Source organism: Perognathus longimembris, chromosome 23 (genome assembly GCF_023159225.1).
Source record: "Perognathus longimembris pacificus isolate PPM17 chromosome 23, ASM2315922v1, whole genome shotgun sequence".
In the NCBI taxonomy this organism is placed as follows: domain Eukaryota; kingdom Metazoa; phylum Chordata; class Mammalia; order Rodentia; family Heteromyidae; genus Perognathus; species Perognathus longimembris.
The window spans coordinates 35,996,397-36,021,945 of record NC_063183.1 but is presented as its reverse complement, the minus strand read 5'-3'; the positions used below and the strand labels follow the sequence as shown (position 1 = coordinate 36,021,945).

At 42.1% G+C, this 25,549-nt stretch overlaps 1 protein-coding gene across 1 annotated transcript in view; it reads right to left on the bottom strand.

The window, feature by feature from the left end:
- Ryr3 (ryanodine receptor 3) overlaps window positions 1-25,549 on the bottom strand; it is a 369,516-nt gene that overhangs the window by 237,369 nt on the left and 106,598 nt on the right. The window contains 1 exon segment of the mRNA XM_048333185.1: window positions 10,079-10,186. Within this exon segment, the coding sequence (XP_048189142.1) occupies window positions 10,079-10,186 (108 nt within the window).

Sequence of the window (25,549 nt, the reverse complement as noted above, 5' to 3'; positions counted from 1 at the left end):
TACAGAAAACGGCCAGAAGCGGCTCTGTGGCTCAAGTGGCAGAGTGCTAGCCTTGAGCGGGAAGAAGCCAGGGACAGTGCTCAGGCCCTGAGTCCAAGGCCCAGGACTGGCCAAAAAAAAAAAAAAATAAATAAAATAAAATAAAATAAAATGGTGACCCTGGTGTTTCTTATTGGTGACCACTTGGTTTTTAAGCTAGTCTGGAAAACTTCAGAGGCCCCAAGTGGGACAGTCTGTGGTGAACACCTCATGTCTTACAAACAAGGTAGTCTACAGCCAACGCCAGGGGAAGCCAAAAATGCCAACGATGTAACGCCAGCCAACTCATCATTATCCTTCCTGAGAACAAAGATTTGTAAGAAAAACTGGACTTGCCCTGAGACTCTTCATAGTTCAAGTGTGTGTATATGAAGCCCATCTTGTGCACATGGAAATTGCTCAACTGCTTTGGCATATTTCGCAAGATGCAACTGAAACACCACTCATCAGAAGAGGAGACTGATCTTTTAAAACATAATTTAGCACAAGAAATCAAAATAGTAGAGGCTGTTTTTCTTCTATCAGAACTGAACGTTAGTAGCAGCATATCATATGTGAAGTAAAATGGCTAGACACAAATAGATTCCTTTTGTAAAGAGCTACATTTAAAAAATACTTTATCTTTCCAAATGTTGAGTGGTAGCTACTATGCACAATAAAGAATAGCCTGGGTGGTTGAGAGCATTAAAAGCAAGTTAAAATGTTTAGAAAAAAGTGCATGCCAGTAAGGCCATAATTATAAACTGTCAGACAATGAGAGGTTGGCAGACCTGCTTCAAATCACTGAAACTACAAAAAATAGGTGAAGCATTTTTGCTTCACCCAGTAGGACTGAGGATTTAGCATGATGAACTTCCAATTCCCCCTTGTCCTGCAAACAGCACAATCAAATATAACCTAGTAAGTTGCAAGTGAAATCAGCAGAGTCAGAGCTAAAGCGACCAGAGTACAAGCAGCTCTGTAAAGGGATGGAGGCAAGGTGTTCAGAGGGATGTGTGTTCTAGAAGACAGGCTGTGAGAGGGGAAGGAGAATGCACAGGGCGGAACTTGAGAGTGTTCTTCAGCGTGCCTGGGAATATCACAGACCTACAGTAGGAAACAGCTAGTAAATTATGCACCGTATCCCCATGGCTTCATTGGCCCCACACATCCCAGTGGTTCTGGGAAGGGTGGGTCACCCGGGTCACCCATCTGGGACCAGGGAATCAGCGCCCTTGGCACTTAGGCTGCTCCCAGGCACTAGTATCACTCAAGGGGTTAGGCTTGCCCTGAGAAGGTGCTAGAAATGAGCATGGCGTACGACACTCACTAAAATGCCAATGCCGAGCAGAGTAAGAGACTCTGAAATGCTGTGTGAAACAGACCTGTACTCCCAGGTACTCTGGAGGTAGAGATCAAGAGGATTTTAAATTTGAATCCAATCTGGGCAAAAAGTTAGTAAGATCCCATGTCGACAAACTAGCAAGGCAAGGTGGGTCATGCCTGTGATCCCAGCTTTGTGAAGAAATGGGTATGAGGATCACAGTCTGAGGCTAGGTCTGGGCTAAAAGCAATATCCTATCTGAAAAGAGAGGGAGGGGAGAGGGAGGGAGAGAGGGAGAAAAGAAAGAGGGAAAGGCTTGACACCAGCTAGAGGCCCTGAATTCAAATCCTTTTACTGCAAAACAATCTGAAGAATATGGCAACTGACTACAGAGTATTACTGGAGAAAGCTCAGACACCCAAATCCCACCTCACCCCTCTATGAGGATTAAAAAAAACCAACAAAACATTTCAACCTTTGGCGATTTAAAATATAGAAAATAAAAGGGGCCATTAGAGACTATGATAGAGAAGCCGAAGCTGTTCTAGCAGCATTCCAACATCTGTACCAGGAAAGGAGGAAACACGCGGATAGGTGATGTGACTGAAATTCAGTGCCGACCCATGTGCAATACTAGGATCACACAGGCACACTACTGGTCTCCACGGTGAAGTGTCAATTTCAGAACAAGCCAGTTTCACCAAGAGGAGGCAGCTCCAAGGCTGCAGCACAGGATTCACCAAGTGGAGGAGTTGAGGGGGGTCTGGGCTTTAGAAACTCACTCTCTGTGTTCTTTCCCTTGAAAAGCTTCAACAGGGATGTGAGAAAATGTAAAATGTAAAAAGCTAGTTAACCGTAGTGGTTATTCTTCATTATTGACACGACTGTTCTGTTGGTTTGTTTGGGGAATATTGCACGCGAGACAAACAATATCCAACTAGCTTTTTCCACTTTTATTATGAACTCCAGCCTTGGGGAAGAGCACAGCTAGAGTTGCATAATAACACCGAGGAAGGGCAAAGCAAGGGGAGGAGGCAACTGCACACTATGTCATCTTCCCACACTGGATCTGAAGGCCACGGCCATCCAGGTCTATCAAGAGGAAAAAGGAGAGGCGTTGACAGCAACTTTCAATGTCTTCAAGAGAAGAAATAAATTCACCCACAGGCAAGCCATTCTACTTGCAGAGCAGTGTGAAAGAGCTGCCTGGTCAGGAATTTCTAAGTGTGCAGCCACCTCTTAGTGGCACAAGACTAAAGTGTGTGGTGCAGTAGCATTGTTGTGGGTTTGTAATGGCAGAGGCACGAAGAATGGAAATGTCCTGAACACTCACAAGTGAAAGGCCCACTTCATTACAAACACAGCTGGAGGTGGCTGTCCATGCAAGTACAAGTGTATAAAAAAGCAAGTAACATACCCATTCCGACAGGTCACTGAGCTAGCAAAATCAAAGCAAAACAGTGAGTGGGTATTTTAGTGTGAACAAGTCTTGCAGTAAGAATGTAGCTTATTTGAGCAAACAACCGATGCTTCACTGCAGAGGAAAAACGCCCTGAGATTAGAGAGGGTGGGTTTCCTATCTGGTGAATATTTTATCTTAGCTAGAAGCAATGGTATTAAATGTCAAAGTTTTGGTTTTTTAACTTTTCTACATGGTAACAGTACTGACATCACCAAGAAACTATAAACAATCAAGATGCTGTACCCTAAATGTGACTGCAGTACTTATTTTTGTTTTTTTTCCCCTGCTGGTCCTGAGGCTTGAGCTCTGGGCCTAGAATCTGTCCCTGAGCTTCTTTGGCTCAACGGTGTCACTCTACCATTTGAACCACAGCACCACTTCTGGCTTTTTCTCAGTAATTTATTGAAGATAAGAGTCTCATGGATTTTCTTGCCGGGCTGGCTTCAAACCATAATCCTCAGATCTCAGCCTCCTAAGTAGGTAGGATGACAGGCGTAAGCCACTGGGGTCTGACCTGCGGTACTTTTTGTAACCAGATTTACTTACAGAAGTTTGTCCAAGGAAAATGGTCAGTATTTACATCAGGTAATATGGGATTTTCCTTAGAAATACTATAGCCAATCAATCAATCCATTTTTTTCATACACGAACATACTTTCTTACCATAAGTGAACATCTTGGCTATGGCAGACTTAACAACAAAAAAAATCATGCTACCAAAAGGTTACTCTCAAAATGTAATGGCATATATAGCTTTATAAAAACCAGCTGACCAAGAAAAGATTAAAATATACTACATCAGCATTAAATCCTACAATTATAGCATAGCTTGGGGAAGAACCACAGGGGAGAAGATTAAAAGATGCATGTTCAGTGAGAGGTTGGTATATGAAAAATACAGATTGAAGCCTTAGTTTGGAGTTTTCTCACTTATAATATTTAATTTCTCAAAATAATGGCTGGCTCTTTGAGGAAAGAACTCCTACAAATTTCTACAGAATACCTTTTCTTCTATATGAAACTTTAAAGGAGAATCAGGTCTCAAAACATGTTAAAATTATATAATCAACACTTATTACTTTTGGGCTGCCATCCTGCATCAACCTTGGAAAATTTTGTGTACATCAAAGCAGGAAAAGAACAAGTACATTTTACTCATTAAGCAGGTACTTGGAAGGGTTAGGGTAGGATCAAAAGGAAAGGAGTAGACAAATGAAGAAGAGGAGAATGCAGTCAAGAATCCAATGTAATATTGAAAGGGATGGCACTGATTAAGATACATGATATTCATAAACTGCTTCATTAAATGGCAACACCTTTGTACTTTGTACTTTGTACAACTACTTAAAGATTAATAGTAAATGGAAAAAATAAAACCAAGATATTGGCAAAAAATAAAATATCACAATGAAAAACAACTGAGGGAAGGGGTGGGTAGGGAAGGGATGGATGAAAATGTTAAAAGCAGTGACACTGATAAAGATACACCGTATTTACAAACTGCTTTGTTAAATGGAAACTCCTTTATACAACTACTTCAAGATAATAATAAAAAAAGGGCTAAATATATGCATATGTGGCTTTAAACATGATGGCTGCCATAAAAAATTAATGTTTCTTTGTTACTTGCAGTGGAGGGCTACAACTCTAGGAGGAAGGGAAGTGGAACCCTCCTTTTCTAACTCAGTGTTTTATAAGGACGGATTTTGTACTTTAACGTCTTCTTTTTGAGCAGCTAAAACGGAAGCCTAGAGTCTGTATGGTCTTCCCTGGCTACATCTTAGTCAGTGGCAGTGTTAGGACAAAGCCTAATATTTGTACATAGTTCTGTCACCAGAGTAGGCTAACGTGAGTACATCTGCAAGGTGAGTGCTAACACATGGCACATAGTAAAGAGTGTTTTTGACAAGCCTTTGCATACAAGACTAACTTTAATAACGGGATTTGTCATTTTCTAGGCAGGAAATTCTGTTTCTGTAGAGGTGTGGATGACCAGCTACAGAATCAATAAAAAGGGCAGCATCTAAAGTCAGAATGTTATTTCTTTCTCTTCAAAAGAAAATCCAGGGTCAAGGCAAACAAGTTAAAAAGTTAATAATGGGGAGTCTCGCGCTTAGATCTGGGTAGTGACAGGGGAGCATCTCCAGATTAGTGGTCTGAAGGACCCTGGACAGGCTGTGTACAAGGCACCAGGGAGACTCCTGGACGGCTCCGGGCAGCAGGAGGAGGGTTGTTTTCAGAAGTCACAACAAGGCAAGCTTAACTTTTTACAACGAGCAGAGTTACTAGGATTCGTCCTTGTGTGGCTGGCTAGAGAACTTCAGCACCAGACAGGCAAGAGCTGGCACTCATATATTGTTCTAGAGAAAATCTTGTAAACTATTCTGAAGGTGTGATGAATGTCTACTGTTAGTCAACCCATTAAATGATGTATTTGCCTCTTCTAAAACTGTAGTTTTTCAATGTAAAATGGAGATGGTAAAGCTTAGAGTTATATACATTTATCTTCCCTCACTCTTTCCCTTCTCAGTCCTCCGGAAGCTCACAAATTGCTGCATATTTCTAACTGTTTCATGTATTTCCCACTCTGACAAGACCCAATGAAAGGAAGCCAGAGCTCATTTTAATCAATAGCTACTACACAAGTAATATGGGGAAATAAAGAAACATCTTTAGGTGAAAGCTTTTATGATGAAGATTCTTGAAGAAAATGTGTCTTTCTAGATCCCACCTCCCAATCAAGGTTACAAAGCAGTATGTATTTAATATACCATATGCTATGTATGTACATACATATTCGCATATACATGTATATTTCAGCTAATGTTATTGTTAATGGTCTGACATAAATGAATTCAACTTCAGAGAGAACCAGAGCCCTTATCAGAAGAAGCGCAGTTGGTAATTGCGTTAAGGCTGTTTGTTCTAGAAGTGTTATCCTATGCATATCAGATCCATTTGGAACTACACAGATCTAAATCTAATGGGCACCCAGTCATGAACAAGAGACCCTTCTTTCTTCCTGTGAGGCACGGTGGATATCCCTGGGCAGCCCCGACAGCAAGCAGTGGACCGGAAGTGAGGAAAGAAAAGGGTACTGATTTCCACGCTCACAGGCACTTGTGGCCAGGGAGCTCATGTAAGTCTCATAAATTCTGAAGATGTGGGAACAGAGGTACAGAAAGGAGAAATGACTTTTCCTAGAGATCACCTGGTCCGGCTTAGGCTGGACAGAAATGTCTTCCTGACTCCAAGGACAGCTTTTCTCATTACGAATGTTATTTGCTCTAAATTAAGAGTTATTTCTATAGGATAATGGAGTTTGAGGGCTTAAAGGAAAATGGTGGCATCTCCTTTGGCTCTACATCATGCAAAAGAGTTACGTACATTTTATAACATATAGACTTAGCCAACCAAAAATGTGAAAATATTTCAATTTTCAGATGTAAGGGTTACTACCAACCCCAACCAAAAAATTGATCACAGTGCCAGCACCTACCCTTGGTCATTTCACCCAGAATAAAATTGGACATGGTTAGAACAAGTTACCCCAGGATGAGTTTGGCTGGAACAGGTTCTAGGAGGCACTAAGCCCTCGCCCTCCTCCTCCTCCTCCTCCTCCTCCTCCTCCTCCTCCTCCTCCTCCTCCTCCTCCTCCTCCTTCTCCTCCTCCTCCTCCTCCTCCTCCTCCTCCTCCTCCTCCCCCTCCCCCTCCTCCCCCTCTCCCTCCTATCCCTCCTCCTCCTCCTCCTCTTACTCCCCCTCCTCCCCTTCCTCTCCCTCCTCCCCCTCCTCCCCCTCTCACTCCTCCCCCTCCTTTTACCTCTCCTCTTCCTCCTCTTCCTCCTCCTCCTCCCTTTCCTCCTCCTCTTCCTCCTCTCAATAGAAAGCTGCATCCTAGAGCCACAGGCTGAAGCTAAGGGCATTTCAATAATAATTAAAAAAAAACACCCTCTCTGCTGTTAAACTTGGCTAGATACCTTTGTTTTCTCTGTTGGCAACAGGAATTGTGCAGAATGGTAAAATCTTGAAAAAAGACTGTACACTCATCACATGAACCCACAAGCAACTGAAGTCATTTTTTTAAAAAAAAACATCCAGTTGCAAAACAGCAATGAGCAGACACAGCACACAGGACTAATTTATGATTAGGAGGAAAAAGATGACATTCTTCAAAGTATCTCATTTGGTTGCAGTCACGATCATTAATAGAAAGCAATACTTATTTAAAAGCAGCAAATGGCTATTTCCAAGAAGGAAGGCAGCATTCTGCTCACAAATCCCAGGTTCCATAGAGAACCATTGGGGTCTGTCATGTTAACTAGCTTCCTCCTTTATTTTCTCTTTTTCTGCCCTGCTGAACATTACCATCTAAAATTAAGTAGTACTAGCAAATATGCAAAGTAGTCACTTCAGAAAAGCAAAAACAATCAGACTTAGAGGTTATACAAAAATAGCATTTCTCACACTAAAACTGACAACCCAGATGGAACTGTGAGAGGATTCTGCAATTCCAAGAGGGCTCTAGTGCTGCAAACTGTTGGACAAGTAACTTATTTTGTAAAGCTATGAATAAATAACAAAGTAATAATAATTTTGAGGGTCCAATAATCATCCATACTCCATTTCTCTCTTTTCAAGTCTTCCTTCTATCCTAAGATCTCCAGTGAGTAATAATAATGTGTGTCAAAATTGTAAGTAACTACTGGGCCAGGCTTTTCTTTGGGAAAACAGCACAAAAAGATAATACAATACATGGGAATTTTCAGCATTTAACATAGTGTTTATTATGCAATGATTATTTAATCAAAATGTTATATAACACTTATTTTGAGTTTGAGTCTTCAAAAAGATTTTCCCAATGAGATTTAACGTATTGGTATCTCAGTATTGTATAGAGTCCCCTTGAAAAATATAATTACTTTGAATAAATGTATGCTATAATATGGCTATAATATGGGGTGGCTAGGGCAGGTTTTGTTAAATTGTGCTAAAACTAAGTTCACTATCATTGTTAGCCTATCATTCTACTTGGAAAATAAGTTATTGCTTATTCATTTTTAAGTCAAGCAAAGCTATTATCTAAGACTATTATTTAAGTTCTTTGCAACAAAAAAGTTTCCTTTCTCACCTCCAAACCAAGCTAATGAATGGAGGCCTGTGAAATGTACTTTTTGAGCAGAGCAAAGCAGCATCCACTTAACTAGCATCTCTCTAGTTCTCTAGTTAGTATCTGTGAGGGGCCTTAAGGAGCCAGGGTTTAGCAGATCTGGTTTGACACTGAACATGGTGCTATTTTCAGTCAGTCAGGTCTCTCCAAGTTTTCTGTTTATGAGGAGTCGGTGGAATAGTAAGTAGCTTGAATTTTTGTCTCACTAAGCTGGGAAACATGGAGACCGTGGGAAGAAGGGGATATGGACCTAGTCAAGGTGAACAACAATGAACAAAAATCTCACCTGTGTTAATGTTCTAAGGAACAGCTTTTCTCAGGAGGCTGACCAATATGATTTATTGTTCTACATAAAAAACAAAGAACTACAAACCTTTGGAGTTTATGATACTGGAGATCTAATTAAACATTCTAATTTTTTTTTTTTTTTGCCAGTCCTGGGCTTGGACTCAGGGCCTGAGCACTGTCCCTGGCTTCTGTTTTGCTCAAGGCTAGCACTCTGCCACTTGAGCCACAGCGCCACTTCTGGCCATTTTTCTATATATGTGGTGCTGAGGAATCAAACCCAGGGGTTCACTCTTGCCACTAGGCCATATTCCCAGCCCCTAAACATTCTAATTTTGTAAGTGAGAACATTATGGCTCCAAGAAATTAGAAGAATTACCCAAGATCACACTAAGGGCTGGAAAATAATCAAGATATAAAGGTTGATTCCATTGATTCTATTGTCACAGTCTCTTGTGCCACAAGTGAGACACTCGTGGGCTGTAGATGACTTCATTTCAGTCAAGTAGAAATGAACTGTGCCACGTGTTCAACACCAGGAGCTCCTCCACATGTATGACTGCATTCCAGTCAAGGACAAAGGAACTGCGTTGCTTGGTAAGTGCAATGAGTTCCTCCACACAGCCACCGCGCACCCCAGGATAGAAGGAAAGCAAAACGGGCAAATACTGCGGAGCTATGGGAATACAGATGGAAAGGGACCCAGGGTCCTCCAAGCAGCACAGTTCAGGGGCAGGCAGTAGAATCTTCTCAGCTTACCTAATATCTAAACCGGTTCCTCGAAGCATGAGGAGGGATTACATGAGAAAGACAGGAGGGGGAGGAGGAAACAGCGGATAGGTAGGCTCAAAGGCAACAAAGACCAGTGTTCCAGGGACAGGAATTCAGTGTGGGGGGCATGGAGAGCTCGGGGGATGTGGTCAGCCGTAGGGCAGGAAGGTGAATGGGGCTTGGCAAATCCTGAAGGGGTTTATGGGTAATTCATCTCCAGGTAATGGGGGAGAGAACGCATTTTAGAAAAGGGAAGTGTAATGACTGGATCTGCACTTTAGAAGGGTACTCTCTGAAACTGGAAGGGTTAGTACCTAAGAAGGCAAAGCAGAGAGGGGCAGCTGCATTAACCCACAAGAGGGAGGAGCCACATCTGATGGAGTATGTACGGGTGATGAAGAAGGGGTGGATTGGCAATAGTCTGGAACTAGAATTAAAGTATTTGATGCTAACAGATATAAATGAGTATAGGTCCTTAGAGCATAGAATAACCAAAATTATTCTGAGCTCTCTGGTCAAGGTGCTTCTTTCTGCAGGACCTCCTGAAATGGGAAATTAGGAGCAGTATTCTCGCTCACATGCTGCACTGACCACAGAAACTTGAGATGGCTCTGTATCTGCTCATCCTCAGAGAAACTGCTGAGTTAGAGACATGAGAAATCCTCTCTGCCTACTGAGACCTGTGTGCTCCATGCTAACAGTCATAAATCCCACACCGCCTGGGCAGCCCACCTCAGGCGCTCAGGCTCTCTGTTCCCTCACGGGTGGGGGCTAACAGAGGGGCCAAAGGTCGGTGCCCTTTACGCAGGCAGTGTCAGTGATGGGCTTTTCTATATTCCAGGGGAAGCTGGTCATTCCAAAGGAGGCAAGACCAGTATGGCTAAGAGGAAGCCAAATTCACGAAGGAAGATTTACTACTTCCATATGATTGCCTCAAAGATCCTAAGGTTTTCCAGTCCCAAAGTGTAAGGATGAGATGCAGACGGTACTCTGGGTGTGTAGTGTGCCACATTTTAAGCCCACAATGTACGGAAGTTCAGGTACTCACCCCTTCACCACCATTTTCTCCTGTGCTGGCTAGCATCTCCTGCAGGGCTCTGACAGAGAGGGACTGTTCCAGCACGAAATTGCAGACACAGAGATCTGGAGGAATATACTGTGGAAATAAAACCAGAGTGAGGATGCCTACTTATGTCAGGTGGAGAGTAGTCATGCAAAGCAAGGCAGAGGCATGAACCAAAATGACAGTTGGATATATGAATTAGCATGCAAAAATGTGGCTTTCTTTTGTTCAGGTTTAAGCTGGATTCTGAAGAATGGGAAGAGGCAAGGCTCAAGGAGAGTAACCAGGAAGGTTTGCAGCGACTCCAGTGAAGGCTGGGGGTACAAAGGGAAGAAGAACATGGACTGAGCTCTGACGAGAAGGGGCAGGGAAAGGATGGCTCAGGTGTACTTGTGTCTGCGGGAGAGGGAAAGACAGGTTCATCTGGACTTGTATCTATGGGACAGGGGAGGGGAGACTCATCAGCACCTCTGTTAGAGTGAGCCCAAAGAAGACCACTACTGGGATCTCATTCACAATCACTGTGAAGAGCAGTGCACCGACCAGGATGAGGCTCTAGACTACAGTGACCAAATAGGGAGTCCATTTGTTAAGAACCTGGACATCAGTGTAAAAAGAGGCAGTAGAGAGGGTTACAAGCTATATTAATACCTCTCTGAACAAAGACATTTCCAGATAAGAATCCCTGTAATAATTACTCTAATAACATATTAGAACCAGTAGCAGTTGGTTAACCCATGACATTTGGACCTGTTCTAGTACATTTCTCAACAAGTGCTTAAAAGACTGGACTAGTAATAGTTCACAGAGTGAGCACTTTCTCTGTACATCTATTAACTTACTTCTTAGATCCACCCAATGAGACAGTGTCTCTTAATGTTCTACTTTTTAATCCAAGGATATTAAGACCCAGAAGTATTATATTTGGCCAAGTGCGATTCATACCTAGGTAGCCTGTCTCCAGAGGACATGCCGCAACTATACAGGGTTCCTGCTATTAATGAAAACAGGAAAGATTTTTCTCACAGCAAGACTATCCTATATCTGCTAATATGTAAGTGTATTTATGTAAATGCTAAATATTGAGGAAGGCACAAAGGAACAAAATCTTTTCCCTTCAGGAATTTACAATCCAGTTTCCTGCTATGCCATCTTCTTTGGGAATACAGCATGTGATCATCTTGAATACTAACCCTTAGGCAGAACACTAACACTGTGAGAGTGAAGGGAAGAGAAAGGTGGGCCAGAGTCTTTGACAGCTATCTCAAACTTCAAGACAGGTAAAGCTGTCTCCATAGAGCTTTGATTTAAATCTGGCCTGTTACAAAGACTCAGCTCTCTGACAAGTGTTTTCACTCAAAAACAAAGATAACAGAATTTGTTATCTTTAAATTCCCTTTTATGGCCAAGTAGTTGTACATTCTTCAACCCCTCTGAAACTCAGTGTCCTCAAAAATTAAGATGAGGTTCCATCTTACTGTAGGTTTTGGACCACCCTACAATTTTACTTTATTAAAGTTTGTAGGTTCTTTATTGAATTATTAGTCCAGGAATGAGCAATCCTATCAGCTATGAGTGACTTATATTTTCAAGTACTTTTCTAGTAAGGCCTTACATGTGTGGTTTCTATTTAAATACTTTCTACTCAAGGTCTCTTATGGTCAACAGCTCTAGCAACCTAAAATTCTTGTATTACAGGATTGCCCTCCAATTCTCTTTATGAAAACAACTTATCCAATGACCAAATGCAATACAAGGAAGACATAGCTTTTACTTTGTGTTCCTCTTTCCTATCTGCAAGGTCTGTTTGTGCAGCAGGTATTAACTCCTTTGTATAAGACTTCAAGAGCAAGCAGCTGGTGGTGCAGGGCAGAGCCTCGTGTGCAGGAAGCGTTTTTAGAGCACGTGTAGCAAATCATTACAAGTAGCATACTATTACATGATGAAGCATTTCCCTGAAGACCTAATTCCATCAACACACACAGTCCATCTCAGGAGATTTTTTATAGATTTTACAGATCTTCTACCACTCTTACTGATTTCATGAAAACCCAGGGTTTTTTCTTCCTTCACTTCAGAGCATGTGATTTGGAGATTCTCCATTCAGGAATACCTACAGATAAGGTTGGCTTTTGGACTAGTCAATCCAAATCATCTCTGCGTTCATGTGTATTTTCATAAAAAAACATAGTATGTTTCCTCAAGACAGAAGCCTTCACAGCTTCATGTACAAGGCCCACCCGACGTGTGATGGTGTGCCCAGGTCAGCATTCTGTCCTCCCTGTGTCTGCTGTGCTTGCAGAAAGGGCTGAGGCTCCTTGTCTTGGCTATCATCTGTTGGGATGATGGACCACTGACAGATGCCTGCCACAGATGCCTGACATTCTGTAATAGTATCTTTTCTTTCCCTCCAGGTATTGCAAGTCCCATGGAAGTGCTGGTGTAATTACTGACATGAATGGTTTGCAGAGCAGGACAGTGTGCACATGGGGAAAGCCTGTCAGAAGAGGAGCTGGCTCCAGTTTCCTTACAGTTCAGTTTCTGTACCTTTAGTATGTGGTTCCTGTCTGGATTCTTTGTACTTGAGAATACAGTCATGGTTCCTGAACAGCACACAGAACAGTGTGTGGGCAGTGTGGCAAAGGAGAGAATAGGGCCATAGGGATAGGTGGAGAAAAACAATATGCCCTTTGCCACTAGTGACCCGACATGCGATGCCAGATGTGGCCCTTAATTAGACTCCAAACCAGTTTGAACTCACACCTCCACACTCCTGAAAAATGAGCAAAGGCCACGAGTCCATCAGAGCTCATTTGTTTGCAGCCGGGAGATTCCCCGGGGGGGCCAGCTCATTGTCTCCATGCTCTGGAGCCTGTGCCTCAGTCACTGCCTGGTAGTTCTGGGGCATATGTTTGATGATTCTCAGCACGGCGAGAAGGGCTCTGCTGACATCTGTTCTGAAATAGCACCTCATCACTCTGCCCAGCTCTGTCCCCAGCCAAGAGAAGAATTTCATTTCCAAGTGTCCTACAGAGAACCTTGAGATGCCAGAGCCGGGGGTAAGCCAGGAACTCACATTCACTTAACCTCACTATGAAAACTGGATGCGGATATGATGGGCAAAGAACAGAATATAGCCAGGTTTCTGCTGGATGGGAAAGAGTGCAAAAAGAATTGAAACCAGCAAGACCAAACCATAGAGAGTCTCAGAAAGACAACACAGAGGAGTTACACTTGGAAAACTGCTTACAAGAACCTGTCATTTGGGCCAAGAGAAAGGTGACGCAAGACTGATGATGTACAGGTGTTCCTGCGGTGTCTGCAGAGACAGGCTGACCTGGGAAAGAAGGGGGAGTGATAGGCATACATTCTCCACAAAAGAATTCCCAGTATCCATCTGACCAAACTCACTTCTTTTCCCATGGCCATCACGTGGCAAACAAGTACATGGGAACACAACTGCAGGCACGTAGCACTGTCCTAGCTGTCCCGGGAACAAAGAAAGATGTGGTTTTTATCCTTCAGGTCATTTCTAACCTATTAGAAGAGACCTACCACTGCCCAAGACTTTACAGGAGATACAAATGTGGATGCTGAATGCCGCATTAGGAGACTTGGTAGAGCAGGTCTGGTAGGGATTCTCTCCGGGCGGCTACGGCAGAAAAGGTCATCCTCCAGGGAGTTTGACCTCAGGGATGAAGAGGATTTATTTTCACCCAAGCAAGGATGATTGTGACACATCATCAGAATCCACACACACACTCACACACATACACTTATAAAATGGTCAAGATAAGAGAGGTATTCTTTCCATTTCCTGCACTATGTATAGTCTTCCCTTCAGTTTGAAATTATACTCCTGGAATAGTATTTTTAAGGTATGGGCTTTATAGCAAATCTGCCCCTGTCCATGCTGATTTTTCACTCAACTCCCCACCCACTGAAGTAATTGTATGAAGGTATCATAAGTGAGGAAAAAGAGTTGAGCAAAGGGGAAAATGGTGGTGGATAATTTTACTTATTAATTTTCTACCTATATCCCCCACTCCAGCCTGGGACCAAGCAGATAGCACGTGTTAAAAAGCATAGCACTGCCCCCAGCACCGATCAGGTAGATGGGTGAAGACTACCGAGGTCACAGAACACGTCACAGCCCTACCTCTCATCTGAACTTCCGTCTTCCTTGATTGCTATGTAACCTGTAGTCAAATTCAGCTCAAATATTAACTGGCAAATTCTATTTTATACTAAATCAAGGATGTATACCGTTAAGATAACTTCTATTATGGCATAGTTATGATTATTTCATTTTGTTACTGGTCCTGTATTGTGCCTTATCTGTAAGTCTTTATGTCATAGCCATGCATGTACAATGACAGTAGAGACAGAGCTCCATGGCAGCTGTCATTTCCAAAGTCCACTGGTGCTCTTGAGCAGTCAGTGCCACAGAATCATCAAGCTGGAGGAGACCAGCAGCCGAGCGCCACAGCAGCGAGTCTCGTTCTCTGGGGTTCCACCCACACTAGGGCAGCAGCAGTGGAATGGTAAATGTGTAAGTATCAGAAACTTGAAGCCAGAACGTTAGAATGACTTAAGACTTTTCATTTGTATTTCACTTGTAACAGTCCTTAGTGTTGAATAAGCTCCTAGAAAGGTTATGCATTTGGTTGGACTACAATAAATTAAGAAAAGGATCTTGGTCTGTAAGTGAGTCAACACACTAAAGAAGGTGAGCTGCCTTCCTGGATCACTAGGACAGGAATGGTCACAAAAGAACTGGAGAACTGCAGAACTTGGGGGGAAAGTTGAGTTTTCTTGACCAGCCACCAGCAAGATGCCTCAAGAGACAACTTTCAACTTCCTGAACCATCATCTGGAGGACACTGTTTCTATTATTCCCCCTGCAATGGGGTGGCTGTGGTTTGTTACTGGAGGTCTCTAATGTTGGAAGCCTGGTGCCTAGAGTGGCAATTGAGGGAGATGGAAAGGGCTCTGGCAGGTAGAGGTGGTGAGGGCACCGGGGTCCCCACTGCACCACGGGGTTACTACAGTTCTCCTGGTGCGCTCAGTAGCTCCCACAAGAGCGGGAGTCACAAAACGCAAGACTGACCTCTCTCTGTCCTCTAGCTTCCTGTCTTACCATGTAGTCTCTCCTGTGTACATGCTGCTGCTAAGAGGCCCAACACTCTAGGCCCTATCAGAGCCAGTCCAATGCCATCTCCCCACAACTCTGAGCAAAATAAACCTCTAACAACAACGATCAACTCATTTACCCTCCATGTGCTCTATCCATGCTACTTGAGATTGTCTAGTCAAGGAATAAATATGTGTGTGTTCGTTGCTACCACTCTACATTTCAAGTTGTGTAGATAAAGTCTGCCTCTTTCCAGGGGCACTATGTCTGCTGGGGAATGGCAGAGCAGGGTTCAGCTTCTACATGCACTGTGTCTGTTCCATTATGTCATGCTGTCTCAAACAATACTGAAACCTCTTTCGCCAAGATAGCCTGATGTAGTCCATCTCAAAACATGGTTGAGAAGACTTCCCAAGCTCTCCTGGATAGGAAATAAGAATTCTCTTTGTCAACTAGGCCCCTTTAAGTATCAGGTGGATACTTTGGGTACCACCTACGTTTCACGGGATGGCCTCAGGACATCTGGAGATGCATATGTATTTTGTATTTGGAAGCTTTGAATGTTTTACAGACATTATCTCATTTATTTTCAGCAGACATGAGCTCATTATAAACTTCTAATCAATTATTGATATCACATATAATTACTGTTCTCAGCTTGTACTTCAGAGCAGAAGCTGTCACTACCCAAACTAATACTCATACCACATACCAAGTGGATTTTACTTATTTATGCAGTAAAGTGCTTTTTGTCATCTTTCAAAAGTTGTAGTATATAATAAAAATTGTACAGTAGATATTTAAAGTGGAAATTGTTGCCCAGTGTATGGATTTCTACATAAACAATTACAAATTTTATAACCCTATTAGAAATAAGTCTGCTGAGATATAGAGAAATTTAATAAAACATATATGGTCTATTAATGATTAATAGAATCAATCTCTCTTCTCATGTGTGTATACATATACACACACATAAATACATGTAACTATAAAACTAAACTCTATAAAGCTATAAATAACTATATAATATATAGCATATGGAAGAGTTTGTTATGTAAGGAAGGTAACACTGCCACCTAGAAGCAAGAGACCCAAATTGTAGGACAAATATCCTTTGACAAATTCTTGCAGAGACAGGCCAACCTAACCTGATAAAGATGTAACTGTCCCTCACATGCCCAGACACGCTGACCTCGATCCACACATCCACACGTCCATTGAAGTCTATCCTCTCCTAGGGAGAATGCTTATTAATTCTAGCAAGAGTGAATCTTGTAACATCAATTATTCAGATTTTTCACAAAAGCAAACACAAATATTAGCTTCTTCTGGGAGAACTAATATAAAACTTATCATGGATCCAGAAATCTTCTGGATAAGACTGCTAAAATTTCTATTCCTGGTAACCTTCTCTGGTGGATTCTTTCAAAGTATCAGCCAGGTGACTTTGAGGCAGGAGGTACCTGACACCTGTGACACATTGCAGAACAACTGAACCAAGTAAGCAACTTCAGGCCCCAGAGGAATGATTCTTATTCGGGAACCTCCTGTAAATAATTTATAAAAGACAGAATTTATTTCAAATGAGTAACTCAGTAATTAAGATCTACTTGATTGCTGTTCCTATGGTCTTGCCCGACAAAGCCCCACTAAAAGTACAGTGACATTCTCTAGATAGCTACATTCTTCATTCTTCCAAGTATCAATTGACTTTGGCATAATTAGGAAGAATGTTATCAATAGCCTGGTGCTTCAAAGCCTGTGCTCTTTAAAACGAGGAAGAGAGGGTAGCCAAAGAACTGCAGACAAAACGCCAGGCAGCTGGCTTGCAAAATGCCTGCTAGGAATAAAAGCATAAGTGACAGGCTGGATGGTTGAGTTGGTTCTCCATTGAGCCAATTTTTTTCTGTCTGCCTGGTAGCCTGTGGCCAGCATGCTAAATAAATGAGGTGCCAGGAGATGGAAACTGGGAACACATACACCTAGGAAAGCAAGGTGTGTGGAGTAACCACAATATTGTCAATGAACACATATCCAAGACACTGGCTTTTACATGGTCCTAAAAGCATAAAATATATAAATACACATGATATCAATCTATGGACAAATGAGTAGCACACACACTACAAGCAGCTCCGTGATACTTGATGGAAACCAAGAGTCACTGGATTGCTAGGTATCGGTGGGTGTGCTTCAGTAAGAAACTATGATGCTATTATTCTGAAGAGCTGACATACCAGCAAGAGAGACCAGGACAAGGAAAGAACAGCAAAAGCCAGTGGCCATGAAAAAGGAGGTGTGACACCCCGTAAGGAAGGCAGACTGAATACAGGAAGGTAGAATTTGGAGCAGGTAGCTAGAAAGATAGAGAGATGGAGCAAAAGCTCAGCGGGGAGGAGGAAAGCCTCATTTCAAGCACACCGTCGAGTTTCAGTCTCGATCCTGGTCTCCTTTAGTTTTAGTAAGAGGCACAGAGACAGCATTCATCTCCTACCTCCTCCTTTGCTACATCACTCACCCTGCTGTCTTCTCTTTTATGTGACGGTGTGCTTGACACAGACTTGAGAAAACTTAGGGGCTAGAGGCATGGGGTAAGTGGTAGAGCACTTGCCAGGCAAGCAAGAGTTCAAACTCCCGTACCAGAAAATAAAATAGAAATCACAGTGCATCTGTCATCAAGGGGATGCTATCTGAAGTTACAGGGTGGGAGAAAGCAAGTCTCTGGCCTTTTCACTGCCTAACAGGATGGGGAAGCTTGAGAGAAGGACTGGAAGACTGGAGAGGTGTCAGGATGGAACCGAGGGCCCTCCAGGGCGGCTTCTCGTCAGCGCCACTGTCCTCAGGAGCCTCCTCCTCGCCCACCCCCTCCCCTCTCCAGCTCCTCCTCGTCGGCAGCCTCAGCTCCAAAGGCCCACGGACCCTCGAGCAGAAGTGAACACACACAAAATCTCAGCAACAACAGCTTGCTTCTTAGTGTTTTGGATTTTATTCCATTTCCGTCTTCCCACTTGCAAACTGAGTCCAAAATCTAACACGGACATACAGTTTTCATTTTTATTTTTTGTCCTCTATGTGGTATTTTTACTTTGAGCTAGGTAAGCATATGACTATAAACTAAGTTCTGGCTTTTAAAAAAATTGGCAAGAGTTTATGAGCAGATATTAATAAAATTCGCAGTTTTTAAAAGCCCTTGTGAAATAAGTGTTGTAAATATTTTTCCCTAGCATGGAAAGAGTTGTCTTATCTCTACACAGAAAAGTCTATTCGATATCCCCCAAGTGCCTAGATGCCTCCTTGGTGACGCTGCACTGCTGGATGCTCACATCCGCAAGCCAGCAGGCAACCCTCATCACGGGACCTGGAAAACACAATCATCAGGCAGAGAGACAGCATCAGTAGCACCAGCCACTTAGGAACAAGTGCCACTTGACTAGAATGGACATTCAGAGGCCGACCATCTCTTTGGGCTGAGATGGAGTCTAAGGTATCATCCTCACCAGGAAGGAATATGGAGGACGAATAGAATAAAAATGCTCATGGAAATGTGAAGATTTGCTGGACTCTGTTCTTCAGTTAAAATCCCCGAGACATACCCAAGGAGTGAGCTGGCTCTGATAAACACAAGGAAAACTTCGGGAGCGACAGCTGAACACAGTTCGGAATGGGGTGGGACTGGGTCACGTGAAATCCTGTCGACTATTGCCTCTGCCCACCTAAACAAGTTCACACAACTGGGCTTTCACCTTGAGCTCCCCTCCTCCATCCTGTTCAGCATCTTAGCCAGGTTGCTGAGACAAATGACAGGGAAGGAGTACAAGACAGACAGACTTTCCCTTCTCTTTCCTGGATAACCATGTGTTACAGCCACATATAATGACCAAGTTGATTTAGCAACACCAGAGAGAAAGAACACTCTCACGGTAGCTGATAGAGTTATGCCACACCTCACAAAGCAAAGTCATTACTCAATGTGACCTAAAGACAGTGTGCAAACCCTATGGAGATAAATGCTTCAAATGAGCACGTTGCTCTCAGTGGCATTTGTCCCCTTTGGTCCCAGAGAACAAGCTGGTGATGAAAGCCATGTCTGGCTTTGTATTAAGCTTGTACATTTTGGGAAGAAGAGAAATTCATTCATTACTATAGCAACTGGGAGCTTGCTTCAGTGGTTGACATTAGGTGAGCTAGAATGTGAAACTAATGAGACAAAGTCATAGGTTTGCTTTGTGTTGTAATGACACCCGCACACCTAAGCTGTCTAGGACTTGGTCACTAAAGGCATCTGTCACCTGGGGAAACAGGTGTACCAAGTGAGCAACTGCAAATGCAGTCCTCACATACTTTCTCAGAATGTATGCTGGGCATCACAGGCATGAGAACCAGGCAGGAGTTTTGTCCAAAAATAAAGCTGATTCCATGGGAATTGGCAGGCTTCAAGGAGAAGGACCCACCATACAGCTTACCAGGGAAATTCAGAGAGCGTGCCACAGTCTTTATTTCCAATGTAAAGTGACCAGGGGAGTTTGTAGACATTTCCTCAAGAGCATCATCAAAAATCCTCCCCTTTCTTCACTGTATTTTTCACAAATGCTTTATTTGTTGCCCATAAGTTTTAGTGTAGCCTTCTTGGATTCAGTCACTCTTATGGCATGATTAAATTTCAAAAACTCTGCATCTCTAAGTGAAAGGAGTAAAACTGTCTAAATCTAACTGCCACAGCAAATAGGGCAATAATTCAAACTTCAAGTCAGAAGAGGCGGTTGCCATGACTGGAGAGGTGGGATGGAGATCAATTACCCCCCCACCCCACCCCCAGCTCGCAGGCACACGTGCAGCGGAACCACCCCCAGAGATGAGGTCTACGTTGCTTTGAGTTAGACATATCTTGGGACACACAAATGCTAAGCTATGGCTTGAGGCAAAAATCCTGGACGACAGTATACCCGAAAGAAATGGATCATTAGGCCAAGGGTTTTGTCATTTTTTCAACTACTCTTCAGCTGAAAAACAGATGTTTGGGAGAGTCCAAGAGCCCCTTGTACCAATTATCTCCTGCTGCCAAGGCTTTGGAAAAAGCTCAGTTGAGTTTTCATGAAATGGAAGAAACTGATGTGAAGTATCCTCGCAGAGAAGGCAGCTCAATCCTGGAACTTAGGCTAAGCTGGAAATGCTTGTCAATCCCCGGGAACAATTCAAATAAAAAAAAAAAAAGACTTCTCACAGAGTATTTTGAAGTATTGAAAATCACCTATATTCTGCATGCTGGAAATTAAAAATATGTAAGATATTATTTTTAAATGGTTAAAGAAGTTTCAATCCATATAGTTTAATGAATGAATGAGCACATCATTGAAAAGAAAGTTGTCAACCTAAATGTCTTAACTTCTGAAAAAAATTAGAAACATTTTATTTATAAAATGTTCTATATGTGACAGATAGTATATGAGGTCTGGTCATTTATTTTGTATAACTTCTTACAGGGAGGTGGAGAGAGCAAAGATTTCTTGGCTCAATATCCAGTTTCCTTTGCAAGTAGAAGTGTCAGTTGTGACTTATGAATATGCACATGTAACTCTAAGAGATAATACAAAATATCAGAACCATGAAATCTCCCAGTTTTAAAATACTCTTGAAGAATAAAGGTAAGCCAGGCATGGTGGCTGGAAACCCAGTCCTTAGGAGGCTCAAGCAGGAGGAAGAGGAGGAAGAGGAGAAGGAGGAGGAGGAGGAGGAGGAGGAGGAGGAGGAGGAGGAGGAGGAGGAGGAGGAGCAGGAGGAGGAGGAGGAGGAGGAGGAGGAGGAGGAGGAATGTAATATGGCTTGAGCTCTTAAGAATCAAGTACTAATACAAATAAAGGAAGTACATCATTTTCCTAGGTAAAAGAAACAACTTGAAAAGATATATTCTAAGCACAGAATAAAAGGCCCATTTTTGTGATCTAATTAGAAAGTTCAGGAGTTGGTGGAGAAATAAAAATACTGCTAATCCGGACCAAAATAGCAGCTATTAGGTCTGAAGAGCAAAGTACCCAGGCTGCAGAGGTGCCTGGTATGAATAATACCTCCTCATAATTCACCTGAGGCCATTTTCCTGCTGTGAACAAGCAAGTGACAAATGAACAGTAGAGCCATGGTGCTACTTTACACACTGAATAAATTCTTTGTGAAGATTCCTACCATTAAGGTACAGATTGCCTTTAAATAAAAGGGCTGGCATTGCCTCTAGCAGAAAAGTTATCAGAACAGAATAAGTAAGTCAAGTAGAAAGGAGGACAAGATGGATGAGAAGAGATCTCAGAGTTAAAAGGTTGGACTTTGATTCTTTTCCTTTGTAACTCTGGATCTACCGAATGGCAAACACATTAATAAACCTGACGTGTGCTGCAATTGACTTTTATGGTATTTCTCTGGATATGTTTCTCTTCCCATCGCTTGCTTAGAAACAGAAGATCAATGGGCTTCAGTGAGGAGAGAGGAGTCGGAGGAAAATTGCCTGAAAGAAAGCTGCTGTTCAGTGGCTATGATGAGGGAACTGGAATGTGGAGCTGTGTTTTGGGGACGAGAGCATAGTCAGGATGGTATCTGTAAGGTCCACCCTGGGAGGGCTCCATGCAGATGCCCCCACCTGTCTAAAGTCCCCGCCCAGTACCTGTGTTACCTAGGTAACCCCCCGAGGCAGCCACCTGCCCTCCCAGGGTGGACCTTACAGTATCCCAATCCTCTGAGCTGGTGGATCCCCAGGTGGATTGATATTCAACAAGCTTTTTATCCTTCTACACCTATCAATAATAGACCCTGGGCCAATTTGAACAACAACACGGAGTCCTTGCTCACTGCAGAGACCCACCCTGCCCCCTAGGCTCCCGTCATGGGGTCACCCGCTAACTATCCCCAGCCCTTCTGTTCATCCTGGATGGAAAACGAGGTATGAGCCGGCACACAAGCACAGTGGAAGCTAAATGAAACACCTGCGGCATGTGGTACAACGGCCAAGCCTCCATCTCCTGTATTCTGCTGCATGCCCGGCATTCTTCAGAACACTGGAGGACTAAACCTACACCCGCTACCATGCATATCCCCTACTGCGTTACTCTTCCTCTTCCCTCTTCCTTCCTTCATCTCTTCTCCTCCAATCCCGATTCAGTCCCCTCTCTTCTAAACCTGCTAGAACATCACCATGATGTACGAGTTCTGCCCTCCACCCCAACTTCTGCCAGTGACAGGATGCTTGTTCTCTCAGACCTCACTGAACTCAGGCTTAGGTGGAGGACAATCTGGGTGCTTCCCTGCCTGACACTTCTTCCATTAATCTTCTACAAGTTATCTCCTTCTCCTTGTGTAAGAGCATCTGCCTAGCAAGTGCAAATGCAATCTCCATGGAGGAGGGAAGAGAGGTGAAGAAAGAGAGAGAAGAGAGGAAGGAGACAGAGCATTTTCAAGGGAAACGACTTACTACATTGAGAAGAAGGCTAACTTTTCATAAAAAAAAAAGGAGGGCAAATGAGAATAAATTATCATCTTTAAAGCACTGAACGCAAAGCCAGGATCTTATATTCTGAGAATATATCCCTCAAAAACAAGGATAAAATGCACAAATTTTTGGTGAAACAAAATCCAGGACAGTTTATCTCTAGCAGAATGGCATGGTAAAAAACACTAAAGTTCTTCAAACAGAAGGAAAATGCTTGTAAATGGAAACTTGTCTCCAGCTCCTTCCCCTTTCCCTCTCTGCCCCAACTCTCTAGCCTATTTCTCCTAATCTCGCCTGCTCTCTCAAAAAAGGACAAATTTGGATTAAGAGAAAAGATGAAAAGCACTGAAAGTGGCAAATATTTCCATAGTACGAAAGACTGTTTTCTTAATTCTTTAAAAAAGCAGTTGTCCTTTTATAAAATAATGTATCATTCATTTTATAATATGTAGAAATAAATACCTGGTTAGCAAAGAATGTTTTAAAAAGTGACATAGTACTACTATATCATCCTACTACTGGGGCTTGAATTCAGAGCCTAATACTCTCATTTGACTTTTTGCTCTACTATTTGAGCCATGCCTGCACTTCTGGAATTTTGCTAGTTAACTGGAGATAAGAGTCTCTTAAATTTGTCTACCTGAACTGGCTTCAAACCTTAATCCTCAAATCTCAAACAACTCCTAGGTAACTAGGATCATCGGTGTGAGCCACTAGCACCTAGCCAAAGTAGTATACTGTAAATTCAAGGGATACTGACCAGAATTTATATTGTAATTCTTAACTCTGAACTCAAACTTTGGTCATAGCTTCAATCATTTCTGTGTTTTAGATAGGGTCCTGTGCTTTTGGTTCTCCTACTTCTGCATTTTGAGTAGTTGGTATTACCTTTATCTATCACCATGCCCAGCCTGCCTTTGAGTAGTTGGTATTAGTTATCTATCACTACTCCCAGCTTGCCTTTGGGGATAGAGTTTTGCTACCTTTTTGCTCAGTCTGGCCTTAAGTCATGCATGATCTTCCTACCTCTACTCCTGAGTACTAGAATTATAGGTGTTCATCACCAAAGCTAGCCTTATAATTCTTAAGAGAACTACTGAAAAATTATACTAACGATTGAATAAGCCAAGAATGGCAGTGTACATCTGTAATCTGAGAAGTCAGGAGGCAGAGAATGATTACAAGTACAATTCTGCCTTTAAAAAAAAATGTACCCACTGCCTTACATATGAAACTGTAACCCCTCTGTACATCACTTTGACAATAAATAAGTAATTATTTAAAAAAAAAGAAATGCAGCAATGGGACTCACTGGACACTATGTTGAATATGAACTATACCACTTGTGGGTGGGGTAGGAGGGAAAAACCAAGAGAGAGCAAGGGAAGGGGAAATATTGTCCAAAAGGAAATGGACTCTTAGCCTGACTTATGTAACTGTAACTTCTCTGTTTAGTAAAGATTTTTTTCTTTGCATAAAAATAAATATGTAGAGAGAGAATGAGGGAAGGGGTGACACTGGCCAAAAAGAAATGTACTATTTACCTGACTTATGCAACTATAACCCCTCTGTACATCACCTTTATTTTAACAGTAAAATCAACAGTAAAAAACATTTACAAAAGAAGATGTAGAGTTAAAAAGCCAATAGAGAAGACAATGGAGAATATTTTTAAACGTATTTAAAATAATTTTATTTCTTAATTTTAATAAATTTTACTAGTTCCTTTATTACCAACTCACCATTAGAATCCTTTAACGATGCTCTGATTTTTAAGTTTTATCTATTCCTTTTCTTTAAACATATTTAATCTTTTTTTCTTCAGTAGATATTAAAATGCTTACAAACCTGACAAATGACAGATTTCCCAACTTGGAAGCACAAATTGTTCCATTATTTATCTTAACTACATCATCAATGAAAGAGCATTCTCATGTTTCCTACTAAGACTAGTTTTTACAAAATAATAAAGATAATAAAAATAATCGTAAGTTTAATGATGCATTACTAGACAGGCAAAATCGCCTTAAAATATGTAACACTAAAGTGTTAAGAGTAGCCAAAGGATGATTTTTTTGGTTTACATAATTAATTTTAAATGTAAGTATTAAATGGTTTTGATTTGCAAATTTACATACGTAAATGTGTTTGCTCACAGCACTTAGAGTTTAATAGTTCCTCTTTGATTTATGCAAAATCTGTATTTCTAACTTGAGAATGTCAGGCATCATAGGATGGAGAAATCTTGAGGGAGGGAAGACGGAGGTGTGCCCAGATATTCTTAAGGTAGAGCTACAAGGAACAGAACAAAATGGCCTCCTCGGCCTTGTAAATTGGGTTTCAGATACTCTGTTTCTGAATATAATGGAGGGCAGCACTTTTAGTTTAGAATGATTCATCTTCAGAAGGTCACTTAACTTGAAATTCTCACAGCTTTCTTGTCCCAAGGACAGTGTTTGCTTAGTCAGTCTAAAAGGCTAAATATTAATTTTTACTGCAGTACTTAGAATATAGCCTAAGATGCCTAATAATGAAAAAAATTATGTATGTGCTAGTCTCTTCATATTTAGAAATAATGATCACAATAGTTTAGACTTTCATAGGATCTCAGGTCCACTGAAAATATAAAACATAAATGCAGACAATAGTGTACAATTTCCTGCTGAGCCTCTGTCCCTGCAAAATTTCACACCACATTACTTCTTAAGAATAAATATGAATGGGTTGGGAATGTGGCTTAGCAGCAGAGTGCTTGCCTAGCATGCATGAAGCCCTGGGTTCGATTCCTCAGCACCACATAAACAGAAAGAGTCAGAAGTGGCGCTGTGGCTCAAGTGGTAGAGCGCTA